General features: G+C 36.3%; 1 protein-coding gene across 4 annotated transcripts in view; it reads left to right on the forward strand.

Annotated features, from left to right (window-relative positions):
• BTBD7 (BTB domain containing 7) overlaps positions 1-15682 on the forward strand; it is an 84297-nt gene that overhangs the window by 25203 nt on the left and 43412 nt on the right. For 3 of the 4 annotated variants that reach the window (XM_082451225.1, XM_082451228.1, XM_082451226.1), the window contains exons 2-3: positions 8563-8750; positions 9315-10394. The exons of the other annotated variant lie outside the window; for it this stretch is intronic. In XM_082451225.1, the coding sequence (XP_082307351.1) occupies positions 8669-8750; positions 9315-10394 (1162 nt within the window). In that variant the 5' untranslated portion in view covers positions 8563-8668. The remainder of the gene's footprint in view (positions 1-8562; positions 8751-9314; positions 10395-15682) is intronic. 4 annotated transcript variants of the gene reach the window in all.

Consider the following 15682-nt stretch of genomic DNA (forward strand, 5'->3'; position numbering starts at 1 on the left):
AAACATTTATTCACTCAAATGTGTGTATACTTTGTGTTCTGTGGTGGATGGTAAGGATTCTAATAAGATAAATAAGCTGAAGACCTACCCTGGGAAACTTAATAGTTCAGAGGAAATGTAAGTAATTATGCTGCAGGATTGGTAGATAATCGAGGATTGGGGTTATGAGAACTGAGAGTTGGATGCAGACTGGGATGGGAAGTATTCCTATTTATTCATTCTATTTCTTCTACCTTAAATGACCTTTCCTTTTTTACTTGATGCGTTGCTATTAATTCTTGAAGGTCTGGCTCTAAACTAGGAAGCCAGATCAGTAGTCTTTTTAATTTCATAAGAAATGCTACTTAGGATGCAGTCACTGATAGGCCTGTATTCCTAGGCCTATCAAAAGTGCTTATTAGCACATGGCAGGTGCTCAGAATTGGGTGGTTGGATGGGTGGGTGGATGGATGGATGACCAAGCATAAAAAATGTTCCTCATCTTGCCATCAAGGAACATGTAGTGTAGCTATAAATATCCAGAAAGGCACTCTTGCTATGATTTCATAAGCTGTACTTTCAGTTAAGTCATTTTTTGCTTTATATGAGAGATCCTTTTAAGTGCCAAAAGTAACACTGTCAGGTGTGTACTCACGTCCGGTTTCTGGATTGGAACTATATTTGCTCTGGAAATTTTCCTTCAAACATTTAGGGGAAAAAAAATTGAAAGGTAACATTGTTCATGGATATTGATACATAAAGAGCCTGAATGCAAAGCCTGATTCTGCAACTTACTAGCTCTGTGACCTTGGGTAAGTAACTAAGCCTTCCATGCTTGCTTTACCTGACCTCCCAAGTCTCTGCTTATGTAAAGTGGGGATAATAATAGACCTGTACCTCACATTATTGAGACTATTAAAGGAGTTAATTCATGTAAACTGCTCAGTACTCAATAACTGATGGATGTTATGGTAATTAAATCACAATTTACAGGTATCTCTTCAGATTTTTATTTCTGTGAAGCTGATAACAAACATTTAAATTCTAGCCATAAGCTTTACACGTCAAATTTAAGCATTTAATATAAACTAAAATGACTTTGGGGACTTCCCTGGTGGTCCAGTGGGTAAGACTCCACACTCCCCGGGTTCCATCCCTGGTCGGGGAGATAGATCCCACATGCATGCCGCAACGAAGATCCGGCACAGCCAAAATAAATAAATAAATAAATAGAGAGATAGACAGATACATACATACATACATACGACTTTGATAATTCTGGAATCACGGTGGGTGATGGAGGCTTAAGGGCTTGTATACTATTCCCTTATGTATATTTTTGAAATTTTTCATGCTACAGTTTAAAATCAGAAATACATAAATATGAAAGAGCAAATAACATTTTTTCTAAATATAAAAATTAAAATGTACTACATTATTTCTGGCAAACGTTATAATTTTATAAAATACTGTTTATTTCATTTGATGTTGAAATATTTATATATATATTATTAATGGGTGATAAAATGAAACATTCCTGAAATGGAAGGATTTTGCCTGTCTAAATATTTTTTCAAATGAGCTCTGTGATGCTTGAAGAGAAATATAATAATAACTAATCTATTTTACTTTACCTGGAAGAGATTTCCTTAGATAAGTGAATTTTTAACCTTAGCCATAAAGCTTCACAAATGTATATTTTCTGATGACAATAGTTTTTTGATGGCAATGTTTGTAAATTTTTTCAGACTTTAAATTGTGGTAAAATAGAACATAAAATTTACCGTCTTAACCATTTGTAAGTGTACAATTCAATGGTATTACATATTGTTGTGCGTACATACTGTTGTTCATCTGTCACCACCACCCATCTCTCTTCATCTTTCAAAACTGAAACTCTCTACCCATTAAACACTAACTCCGCATTCCCTTCCTCCCGCCTCCAGCCCGTGGACACTACCATTCTGTTTTCTGTCTCTATGATTTTTACTACTTTAATTGCCTCATGTAAGTGGACTCATACAGTATTTGTCTTTTTGTAACTGACATTTCACAGCATAATGTCTTTAAAGTTCATCCATGTTTGTAGCATGTATCAGAATTTCCTTCCTTTTTAAGCCTGAATAATATTCCATTGTATATACATACCATATTTTGCTTTTCATCAGTTGATGGACATTTGGGTTGCTGCCACGTTTTAGCTGCTGTGAATAATGCTACTATGGACATGGGTGTACAAATATGTCTTTGAGACCCTGCTTTTAGTTCTTTTGGGTATATAGCCAGAAGTTAAATTGCTGGATCATATGGTAAATCTGTTTTTAATATTTTGAGGAACTTCTGTACTGTTTGCCACAGTAGCCATTTCCACAGTGCACAGCAGTGCCTGAAGTTTCCAGCTCTCCACATCCTTGCCCAACATTTGTTATTTTCTGTTTCATTGATAATAGCCATCCTAATAGGTTTGAGGTGGTATCTCATTGCCGTTTTGATTTGCATTTCCCTAATGATTAGTGATGTTGTCTTTTTGTGTGCTTATTTGGCTAGTCATATATCTTCTTTGGAAAAATGTCTATTCAAGTCCTTATCCCATTTTCTAATCAGGTTTTTTTGTTGTTGAGTTGTAGGAAATCTCTGTATATTCTGGATATTAATCCCTTATCAGATATATGATTTGCAAATATTTTCCCCCATTCTGTGGGTTTATAATTAATTCACTTTCAAAAACGAGGTTGGCCAAAATAAAATTGAAGTCCCTTTCAGCTCCATGAGTCTGACTTCTCTGCCTTAATAAGTATGTTTAATGGAACATAATTTCACCTCAGTGAGTTGCTGCTATCATAAACATTCTTGTTCTGTGTCACTGGAATGAATAGGGTTTGTGGTACTGGGTGGAGGTCATCTGCCTCTGTGTTAGATGGCCCTAGAGAGACATATGAGCCTAGTTGGTGGCTTTCTAAACTCTCATTCTGATCTCATCTATTTGAAGATGCCTTCAAAAGGCAAAGGTCTCTTGCTGACTGCTTTTGATTTACTGTTCACAGTCTCTTTTTGTTTTGTTGTTCTTATTAGGTGTCCAAGGATAGAACTGAAGGTTACAATATCTGTGACTTTAGCCAAGTTACTAACCTCTCAGACTCATCAGTTTAAAAAAGCGGGGAGGAGTATTTGGAGAATTAAATGGGTTTAATACATATAAAGGCTCTAAGAACAGAGTCTGGCATATAGTAAACCCTCAATAAATGTTAGTTGTTATGTTAAGTAAAACATGTTTGGGTAATGAGAATGGGCATACGAAGTTATATTCTTTTAACTTAGTTTTTTTCTTTTTTTTTTTTCTTTTTAAGCTTTATTTCTGGCTGCTCTGGAAATGTGAGATTTGGCTATAGAACTGATCATTCATCCCACTTTGCCTCATTAGGCCTGGGCTGTACCCCTTTTCACTCTCAAGCCATCCTGATTTGAATGATATGATTTGAATGATGTGGTCACCTTAGATTTGACAGAAGTGAAATATTACTATGGTTTTGCATTTCTTTTTAATTATAATTGTTTTTCATATTCACATATGTCCCACATTCCTGTTCTTCTATAATTATCCATAAAAATCAGACTAAGTGGAAAGCATGTTTAAATTCCAAAGTCCAATTGCCTTTTTTTTCTCTGTACACTAACGTTTAATATAGAAGTAACCCCCCTCCCCATCCTCATTTTCCAAATCAATAAGTATTACAGCTTCAACGAATTTTAGGAACCCTATTTTGACATAATTTATAGATGTTGCAATCCATACATTTCAGTTTAGGTTTATAAAAACTGAGACTCATAGAAGTTAAATGTAGCTTATCCTGTGTAAGTGGTAAATTAGTGACAAGAGGGAGAACTCTATCCCAGATACCTGACACTCATTGTTCTCTCTACTGCCTAAAGTGTAACAAGTATTTTTATGCAAAGGTCAGAGTTTTCTAAAGTGTGTTCTGCAAGTCCATTCTTTTAATGCTCTGTGGGGCAAAGGGCCTCCTTTAGATTATGCTGAATACTTCCTCTTGGAGGTTCACAATGCCCCTTACCACTTTAAAGATGCTAAAAAGTTCTGAAGTAAAGAAAAGTAAAGCTTTGTTTAATACTGCATTTTCCAAACACTGCGAAAACTGTTTGGAAATGCTAGCCTAGGGATTTGGGGAGGAGAGAGAGGTTGATTTTTGGTTTTGAAACTTTTTTCATAGGGTTGTTAATTCTCTCTGTTGCATTCAGCATGATTTTTCTCCCTTAGTTGGGTCTACTACAATCACTGAAGCTTATTTTAAGCCAGTTGGATCCTCTGATTGAGATTGGTCATGTCAACTATTAACAGAAGGAGCTCCCCCAGAAAGGTGATTCTAGGAAAAGGGTTTATGAGCTCTCTAGGGCTATTTGCATCCTCTGGGCCTCTCCCAATCCCATAGGCCCTCTCTTTCCCTTTCCTTTCCTGTCATATCATCCAAAGATTAGATTTCATCTTGTTCCATGTAGGAGACAGACAAAGCTTGCCTGGAATGAAAACATCCCTGGAGAGGTGAGACTGTGACTGACTGTCACTTCCAGCATTTAAAGGCAGTGGATTTGATTAAGAAATAAATAACGTCATACTGTGTTCCATTTGGCATGAGGTTTTGGTTACCTAAGAAATAAATTGTTCTCTGAGAATTTTGAGAGATACAGCTTTAGTAACTTAGGGTTACCCCCAGGATTTGGAATTGGGGACACAGGGTGGACTTAAGGGTTGTATCTGATCCAGAAAAGATTCTCCCACCAAGTCTTTCCAAGGCCTATGTTTATTTTAGTATTAGAGCTCTAGTAGAAGATATTAATGTCACCCAAATCAGTTCATCTTGAAGGGGGGATTTCCATTGACTAGCAGCTACCGGGAAGAGACTCTGTCCCTAAGTCCCAAAGACATTTTTATTTGAAGCCACTTCACCAGAGTGAGACCCCAGCTGTCCCGGTGGTGCTAATTATAGTGGCAAATGGCCAAGCATCTGTATCTCAGCTGTGGCTTCTCTAGTGCTTGCTAGGTGTTCTTGTGTCTTCAGTGGGTCTGGTGATGTCTTCTAACCCTTTTATGGTTGCTTTAGAATATCTAATTGTGCTCATCACAAAATTGAGATTTTTTTAAGGCATTTTTGGCATGGTTTAAATCTCAAACAGACCAATGTAATAATGTTTGGTGTCCCTGCAAACTGTACAAAATTCTCAGATGAAGATAGTTCTCGTATATGTGTGTGCGCGCATTTATGTGACAAAGTGAGAACAGTTAACTCTGTCCACTTCTATAGATGCTCTGACTTTTCTTCATCTGGAAGCAAGCCTCCATTCTTCCTTGGTTTGTTTCGACAGCATACTTTGTGCTATGTTAGCGGGTTTACTCTGCAGTCATTAGAAATCAAAAAGCAAAACAGAACAACAACAAAAAATGAAGCAACATGGAACTTCAAGAATTGAAGTTGGAAGAATGGGACTTCCTTCCTTAAAGAAGGAAGTGAGACGAGGACTACCATTAGAGTGACACTTTATTATTTATTTTTTTAACATCTTTATTGGAGTATAATTGCTTTACAATGGTGTGTTAGTTTCTGCTGTATAACAAAGTGAATCAGTTATACATAAACATACATCCCCATATCTCCTCCCTCTTGCGTCTCCCTCCCACCCTCCCCATCCCACCCCTCTAGGTGATCACAAAGCACCGAGCTGATCTCCCTGTGCAATGCAGCTGCTTCCCACAGCTATCTATTTTACATTTGGTAGTGTATATATGTCCATGACACTCTCTCACTTCGTAGAGTGACACTTTAGAAACACTTTATCAGCACTTTCCACCATCCACCATTACTTCCAGATTTAAAGCTCATCTTTTTAATCTTTTTTTTTTTCTCATTTTGGTAAAGGCTTTTATTTTGCATGTTTTTATTCTGGATTTTTCTTAATATATTTCAAACTTTTTTTGAGAAAGGATTGCCTATGCTGTTTTTATGTTTTAAATACAAATCTTTAGTGACTGAGAATAGGATTTGACCTGTAAATGAGGCCACAGACTTGGCTTTCCAGGATCCTATTTTCTTTTCCTTTTTTTTTTTTTTAAATATTTAACTATGGTTGATTTACAATATTGTGTTAGTTTCAGGTGTACATCTTCAGTTTCTTTTCCATTATAGGTTATTACAAGATACTGAATATAGTTTCCTGTGATATACAGTAAATCCTTGTTGTTTATCTATTTTATATATAGTGGTGTGTATTTGTTAATCCCTTATCCCTCCCCTTCCCTTTTCCCCTTTGGTAACCATAAGTTTGTTTTCTGTGTCTGTGCGTCTGTATCTGGTTTGTAAATAAGTTGATTTGTATTGTTTTTTAGAGACCCTATTTTCTTTTAAAGAACCAGTAAAAATGCCTGATAGGACCTTGAAACTTTTTAAGGAGCTCAATTTGAAACCTAAGATTTATTACTTAGACTTACTGTTTTTTAAAGTTTGAACTGAAATTAACACAGGCACATTTAGTTTCCGTTTTATGAAAGTTGACAACATTCAAAGTGAATTACCAAAAAATTGCTTTTTCTACATTTTTAATATTTAAGAATAGAAAACTGTGAATTTACGTACACTGAGCATCAGCCTTTAAGAAAACTGACTTTTCTGGAAGAAGTAATTTTCTTGATTAAACCCTCTGGATTCCTTGCTGGGTAGTTCTTAACAGAATGTACTGTCGGGCTTCCCTGGTGGCACAGTGGTTAAGAATCTGCCTGCCAATGCAGGGGACACGGGTTCAAGCCCTGGTCCGGGAAGATCCCACATGCCATGGAGCAACTAAACCTGTGCGCTACAACTACTGAGCCTGCTCTCTAGAGCCCGCAAGCCACAACTACTGAGCCCTCGTGCCACAACTACTGAAGCCCGCGCACCTAGAGCCCGTGCTCCGCAACAAGAGAAGCCACCGCAACGAGAAGCCAGCACAGCACAACGAAGAGTAGCCCCTGCTCGCTGCAACTAGAGAAGGCCCGTGTGCAGCAATGAAGACCCAATGCAGCCAAAAATAATAATAATAAATAAAATAAATATTTCTTAAAAATCTAAAAAAAAAAACCAGAACGTACTGTCACATCTCTTGCTGCCGTGCATCAGTAACGTGCACTGAAGTAAAAAGTCTGTAATGTGCTGTGTTCTCCTAGGGTAGGTAGGTAAATTTCAAATAGGAAATTAAATTTGCTCATGTGAGCATACGATTTGATTGAAGTTACTGCTACTTTGCATAATATCTAATTAGTAGAAAGTTTCCCAGTTTTCTCTTGAACACTATAGGTAGATAATTCTATGCTTAGATAAACAAATTTCCACATATTTATAGTAGGAAAAGATTGAAGGAAAGCACAAATGTTGAGTGATTTTCTTAAACTTGAATTCCTAATGTTACACTGTGTAACAGAGATGAAAATAAATTCCATGAATCTTGACATAGTTCTGTTTTCCAGCAGGTTTTTTGTGATGTGTGTGTGTGTGTGTTTAACTCTTATTTGTTAAAACGTTTCATCCTTCGTTATGAGGCCAGATTGACTGCCTACTGGTTGGTTTCCTAACAGTTCCAATAATAGATTTTAAATTGTGTTTTCTCTTAAGCCATTATTGCTTTTGGTCAAATAAATTTTATATATCTGTATGGTATAAATATTTTGAAGCATTCCTGTTAACACTCAGAGAATTTCTTCTCTTTGCGCTTATATCTTCTGCTTGCAGCTCTGAGAGTTAAGGTTCCGTGATGTAGAATTTATTCTATAATTGTTAAAATTATCTCTTAAACTGGTACTACCCTGTCCCTGTTAACTCATAATATCAGGTAAAAGAAAGTAGTGTTTTTATTTCAGGGCTTTATGGAGAGGAGAGATAAAAGTTTTTGTTTTTCCTTGTGTCTCCTCACTGTACTTATTATAACTTCTCTCAAAATTGCTATAGAACAAGTAGCCTAAAAATAATTTAGTTTGAACTGTCCACCTTTCCTTCCCCCTCTTTCAGTAAAATGCCTAATTACACAGATTAAGGATCAATTTAAACAATTTTATCTAAGGTAGAAAAACAACAAACCATTCAACTATCTGTTCTCTGTATGTCTGCATCAATATACATGCATTTGCACTACTAGTATCAAACACCTCTTAAGTGTTTGTAAATTGCTTAGAATGTTAGATTATATTGACTGGTGGTTGCTTCTAAGGAGTAAAAAAATTTTTTGAGAAGTTTCTTTTTAGTCTAAATACTTTTCCCTGTGATTTGAAATATTCTTTCTGTAACTATATTTAAATAAGTCTGATATGTTACTTTTTACTTTCTTAGAAAGTATATAATTGGTACCTTTTATGGCTCAAGATTGCAGATAGCACTGATTCATAGTTCAACTATTTGTTTACATTTTCTGAAATTTTCACATGTGAATTTGACAGCATGTCATTATTTGCAAATAAAAGCAGTTTTCAGTAGCTTGCTTTTTTTTTTAACTGTACAATTTGAGATACATTTGAAAAAATGAATAAAATTATTTCTGTTTCATATCAAGAAATGGATGAAAAGAGGCTACTGGATCCAGGGTTGAAAGTTCGTAAAGGCCTCTGGGATTATACTCTGAAGAACCAGCAGATGGAATGCCTGAGTGACTGAAGAAAATGGGTGCTAATGCATCTAGCTATCCTCATTCATGCTCCCCGAGGGTAGGGGGAAATTCTCAAGCCCAACAGACTTTCATAGGTAACTGTTTCAGTTTTTCTAATTTCATTTTCTTTTGTGAATATAAATAGAATCGGGTTTTCGGTGGTCTTTTTGGATTAAAAAAGGATTAAGCTATGGAAAAGGTTATTACAGATAATAATTCTGTAGCATCCAGATTTTTTCCCATCAAATGTAAATCTGGCTTATATGATTTTTATCCTAAGCAAGCTGCTACAGCACGGTTGAGCTTTTCTTTGGTTGTCTTAACCATAATTGCCAGTTACCCTAGGAAAACTGGGACTCTCCATTGGTGTGGAAATAGCAAAATGTTTCTTGTGTCTTGGTCCATTTCTTTTGCCCATACAAATGCAGCATTTTTTTACAATTAATAATCTGCTTTGTTAGTCCCTATTCTTTATTTAATATAAAAATGAGTTATTTGAACTCTTCAGTCTTCCTTTATGAAAACAGAAATCAGTTTTATTTGAATGGTTCAGAAATGTCTGTAAATATTTTTAGCACAAAATGCGTATTAAATTGAATGTTGAAAATCACTGTCACGAAAAAAGAGACAAGTTTTCATTTGTTTAATTTCCTTCTTAGGGACATCATCCTATTCTCAGCAAGGCTATGGTTGTGAATCAAAATTATATAGCCTTGACCATGGCCATGAGAAACCACAAGACAAAAAAAAGAGAACCTCTGGCCTTGCCACTCTCAAGAAGAAGTTTATCAAGCGTCGAAAATCTAATAGGTCTGCTGATCACGCCAAGCAGATGCGAGAACTCCTCTCTGGGTGGGATGTTCGAGATGTCAATGCATTAGTGGAGGAATATGAGGGAACTTCAGCCTTAAAGGAGCTTTCTCTACAAGCCAGTTTGGCTAGACCAGAAGCCCGGACGTTGCAGAAAGATATGGCCGATCTTTATGAGTACAAGTATTGTACTGATGTAGACTTAATATTTCAAGAAACTTGTTTTCCTGTTCATCGTGCCATTTTGGCGGCAAGATGTCCATTTTTTAAAACACTACTTTCTTCCTCACCCGAGTATGGGGCAGAGATCATAATGGACATCAGTACAGCTGGTATAGATATGCCCATGTTTTCTGCGTTGTTACACTACCTTTATACGGGAGAGTTTGGAATGGAGGACTCAAGGTTTCAAAATGTTGATATCCTCGTTCAGCTTAGTGAAGAATTTGGAACACCAAATTCCCTTGATGTAGATATGCGTGGACTCTTTGATTACATGTGTTATTATGATGTCGTCCTTAGTTTTTCTTCAGACTCTGAACTGGTTGAAGCTTTTGGTGGAAATCAGAACTGTTTAGATGAAGAGCTCAAAGCTCATAAGGCTATAATTTCAGCACGGTCCCCATTTTTTCGAAATTTATTACAAAGGAGGATACGGACGGGTGAAGAAATCACAGACCGAACTTTAAGGACTCCCACAAGAATTATATTAGATGAGTCCATTATACCAAAAAAATATGCGAAAGTTATATTACACTGTATGTATACTGACGTGGTGGACCTCTCCGTTTTGCACTGTAGCCCCTCTGTGGGGAGTCTCAGTGAAGTTCAGGCTCTCGTCGCAGGGAAGCCAAACATGACTAGGGCAGAAGAAGCCATGGAACTTTACCACATAGCACTGTTCTTGGAATTTAACATGCTTGCACAAGGTATGAAATTCTGATTTTTAATCTTGATCTCTAGAATGACATATTTGTCTTCCAAATTGAAAACACAACCAATATGTTCCATGATTTCAGTGTCTGGGATGTAACAGGGTCAGTTTTTCAAATCTGTAGTTATGACATCTGAGACAGAATGCGGGTTAGTGTTAATGTGGCTCTTCATTTGGTATTAAAACCAAGCATTCAAAACTAATGACTAAGCAATAGATGAGACTTGAGGCTCTTTCTTCCCTAGTGTAAGATGATAGGTGTGGGAATATATAATTACCCAGCTACCACCCACCTACACCCTGTCTGCTCTTGAGCTTTGAGCTAGCCCTGTTTCCCAGATTTCAAGGTTATTCTTGATCTAAGACTCCTTAGGTGACTTAGATTCTCATATTTACACCAGTGCCTTATTGATTCTTAAATATTTAGAATAAGAATGAAAGTTAATTACAGAAATGAAGATAGTCCCATTTGGATACAAATTAATTGAATCAAAGAATTGGGCAAGGTTTCTGACTTAAATTTTAAAATATTCTATATATTTTCAAGTTCAACTTGTACCTCAAGCAACAGTTTACAGGGCATAAGGCAGAGTTAGTGCTTAGACTCGTGCCTTCATTTAATTTAAACTAAAACTAAGTTAGAATGGCACATTTTTTGTGTTACAGGCAAATAAATACATGAAAATTACATTAAAATAATTGTATATCTGTTGGTAAACGTTAGAATCTTAACATTTCAGAGCTGGAAAGAGATCTTCCATGGGAGAGCAAAGGGAATTTGCTGGCTTGACAGAATGCACTCTTAGCTTTCTATGGCTGTATATTAAAAGAAAACAAGCTATATGACATGAAACTACTTGTGAAATTTAGCTGATGAGTGTTTGCTAAAAGAACACTACAAGTTGCCAATTAGAAGAGAATGTTAATGGTTTGGGTAAAAGACATTAATTTAAATAAGGAAAGCTAAGCACATTTTTCTAACTTGAAAAAAATGTATGGCTAAATCAACAAATTAATAAGACTTTGAGAAATAAAAATAAAAGCCCCAGTTAAATAACAACGTCAGTGACAAAAAGAGAGATTATCAGAAGACGTTATAAACATGAGTGAAAAAGTTTAGATTTCTGTTACATAAAGAATCTTTTAAAATCTTATTTTACCATTACCTGTGTAGTAACAGTACTAATTTTGTTTTATTACCATAATCAAAATGTCATTAAAATATTTTCTTACTGGTTTAAAACAAAAATTATTAGTAATAGTAGACTATTAGACATCAGAATATAGGAAAATATGTCACAAAAGTAACCTAGCAGCTTGACCTACCATTCTTTCATTCTGTAAAACCATATTTGTCAGAAAATTCCTCTACAGAAAAATTTAAAGGTTGCAACATTACCAAAAAGATATAATAATCTCTATTTTCTCAAAATGGCTTTACTTTTTTGACAAGTTTAAATAATAAGAAACCAAAATGTACTGTGTATACTTTACTGTTTTTAAAAATGGGAAAGCATCCCTTAATGTTTTTTTGTTTTGTTGCTGTTAAGTTTTTAATGGAAAGTAAAATGGTGAGCCAGTTCTCGGATCTTGGCTAATACTTGATCTAGAGTTCTTTTATGTTAAGTGAGTTAAATTTTTTATATATATAATTTAGCTAGAAATTGTATTTTTTGGAGCACATTTAAAGCTATAAAACAACACTCCTTGCAGAACCTTAATTTTGGTTACTTAAAACAAGCAAACAAATATTCCCTTAAATTTGGGTGTACATGACTCTCTGTTTCCTTTCATTATTCAAAATATAGAGTTTGGGTTATTTGGTGTTTTGTTTTTCGCACACCATGTAGGCCTTATCTTTCTCCCATACCCATTATACTGTTCATACTAGGGTTTATAGCAGACCATAACTTCAAGGTAATTTTTACCTATTCCCATGGGAAGGAGAATATTTAGTCACTTGGAGAGGGATTTAATATCATAAAGCCTAAGACCTCAGGCTCTGGTACCAGACAGGCTGGATTTGAATCCTTTACTATTGTGTTTTAACTCGTTTGACCTTATAAGTCATCTCTCTAAGCCCCTGTTTTCTCATTTGTAAAATAAGAATAGTAATGCTGTAAGGTAGGTTTATGAGGATTAAAGGAAATAATATATGTTAAGTGATCTGAATAGTGCCCAGTACATAGTAAGCATTCAATAAATGTTAGCTGCTAAATGATAATCATCACAACATACATTGTTCACTACCACAGTCTTTTCTAAAACTAACTTTTTAAGTTTTAAAAAATAATTTTATAATTATATTGACTAAACCGCATATTGAGAATAGTTTACAGATTTTTTTTTTTAAGTAATTACTGTTGTTAAGATTTTCTTATAATTTTATCACTAGTGAGTTAATGCATACCACTTATCAAACTGTCGTATCTGGCTGTTTGTCACTCAGCTCTCAGCCAGAGTTCTGCAAGCAGATTAAACCTCTAATCCTCTGAGGCATCTGTTATGTGTAATGAATTAGCATCTCTCCCATGCATCCAGCATGATACTAGTTACATACCATTTTGGAGAGAATTAAGAAAACAGTCACCGAAATAATTTTCTGTGTTCTATGATTCAGACGAGGACTCCCAGTTAAGAAAGGCTGTGAGACTAGACTGGCAACTTGAGGATAGGACCATATTGTTTTCATCTTTGTGCCCCCAGTGCCTGGGGCATACTAGGCACTCAGTAAATGTTTATGAATTAATGACTGTTACCTTTTATTCCAAATTAGATTTAACTTTAAAAGTTAAAGCCCAGTTTCAAAAGGAGACAAATTCTATCAAGGGAGGCTAGGACCTTGAGACAGCATATGCCCTTAAAGGTGCAGAGGTGATTTAATAGTTTTAAGAACATCATAGGGCTTCCCTGGTGGCGCAGTGGTTAAGAATCCGCCTGCCAGTGCAGGGGTCACGGGTTCGAGCCCTGGTCCGGGAAGATCCCACGTGCCGCGGAGCAGCCAAGCCCGTGCACCACAACTACTGAGCCTATGCTCTAGAGTCCACGAGCCACAACTACTGAAGCCCACGTGCCACAACTACTGAAGCCCACGCGCCGAGAGCCCATGCTCCGCAACAAGAGGTGCCACCGCAATGAGAAGCCCGCGCACCGTAACGAAGAGTAGCCCCCTCTCGCCACAACTAGAGAAAACCCACGCACAGCAACGAAGACCCAACGCAGCCAAAAATTAAATAAATAAATAAATTTCTTTTAAAAAATTAAAAAAAAAAAAATAACATCATAAAAAGAGGCAATATAGGCAGACAGCCGAAGTGGTTTGGCAAGTAGATAAAAGGGAGTATTCCTGGCCTACATTGAGAATGTGTTTTATTCAGACAAGTAGGCAATCACTGTTAAGGAGGTGAATTAACAGGTAATGAGGCCTCAACTTACTGTGTGCCACCCTTTATTAAGCTCCCATGAATACATGGGTTAGTACTTTCTCATTTTGTTTCAGTGGTCCATCTGTCTGTTCTTGCATTAATATCACTTGCAGCCATGTGGCAAATCCTGACCTCTGCCCCCTCAATTCCCTTCTAAACACAAGAGACCTGAGGTTTATTTTCAAACGAAGTGAACTAGAGAGATTCCACATCTGGAAATAATGATAAAGAAGGGTGGGGGTAAGGCACAAGGTTGAAATCTAGGATTATGTGAAAGCCTACAAACTAAATGGTGAAGTCATTCCCTGACCTTCACCTGCTCTGGTCCAAGCCCGGACAGATACAAGGCAATAAATCGGGCTCCAGAAGTGGTGAACAGCCCAAGAGCATATAGACCTGTTTTAGGGTTTCATGATGAAATTATACAGTGAAAAAGCCAGTATACCTTCCAGTGGTTCTACAGAGAAGACTACAGTCAGCAAGCCTCCTTCTGCAAGAGCTTCCAAGTAGGTATTTACTGCCTCATTCTTAAATATAAAAACCCTGGACATTTGAGGAAAGCTTCCAAACTGAGACAGAAATAAGAACAAATGCTAGAAGAAACAGACAATGAAGGGAGCAGAAGAAAACATCAGTAGAATCAAGATATCCTTACATAAAAGAGCATTTTATTGAACAATGAGACATAAATAGAATGCTATAAAAGTAAAAACAGGAGCTTTTGGAAATGAAAACTGTAATAGAAGGATTGAAAGGGAAAGTTAAGAAATCTAGAAAGTAAAATAACAAAGAGATGGACAACAGTGGAGACAAATAAGAAAACTAGAGTATTCATCCAGAAAGTGTAACATCTTAAATAATGGCTTTAGAAATATATACTAGAGAAAATGGAAGAGAAGACAGTATCTAAGGAATAATACAATCAATATTGCCAAAGCAAAAGGGATTTCTATATTAAAAGTTTCATCCCTTTCACTAGAAAACACCAGGGAAAAAGAGAAGATTCTGAAATGATTTAGAGAGGAAAGAATCAGTTTCCATACAAGAAATAGGAATCAGAATGGTATTGAACACTTCGGTAGCAACAACTGAATTACATATTGCCTTTAAAGAGCTGATGGAAAATTGTTTTAAACACAAAATTCTATGCTTAGCCACACTGTCAATCAAGTGTCAGGCTAAATAAATGCATTTTTCAGTCCTGCCTCGAAAAACTTACCTCCCCTGTACCCCTACTCAGGAAATTACCAAGGATGTGTTCCACTAAATGATGAAGTAAACCAAGAACAAGGAAGTGTGGGATCCAGTAAATGGGGTCTAACACCAGAAAGAAGAAAAGAAAATCCTAGGTACGAGCTGTATATTCGGTGTAGTGGGCATCTAGTCTAGACTGGACTCGGAGGAGGAGGAAAGGCTCCAAGAAGTAAATATCTAGGAAGAAATCAATTACCTGAATGTTTGAACATTAAGTGACAAGTGACATTGAAAAAGGTGTTACAGATCTTTTGGTACATTTATGAAGAATTAGCTATTGTTAATTTATAAAAAATGAAGCAAGTGAGAAAAGAGGAAATTAATATTTGCCAGAAAAATTTAAAGTTACATATGGAAGAAAATGTAATTCTAGTACACAGCCTGGCTCAGCAGTTAGTAGTATTTAAATAGTCATCATAGGGACTTCCCTGGTGGTCCAGTAGTTAAGGTTACATGCTTCCACTGCAGGGGGTGTGGGTTGAGTCCCTGGTGGGAGAGCCAAGATCCCACATGCCTTGTGGCCAAAAAATCAAAACATAAAACAGAAGCAATATTGTAACAAATTCAATAAAGACTTTAAAAATGGTCCACATCAAGAAAAAAA

This window comes from Balaenoptera physalus, assembly GCF_965194825.1.
Source record: "Balaenoptera physalus genome assembly, chromosome: 2".
Classification (NCBI taxonomy): Eukaryota; Metazoa; Chordata; class Mammalia; order Artiodactyla; family Balaenopteridae; genus Balaenoptera; species Balaenoptera physalus.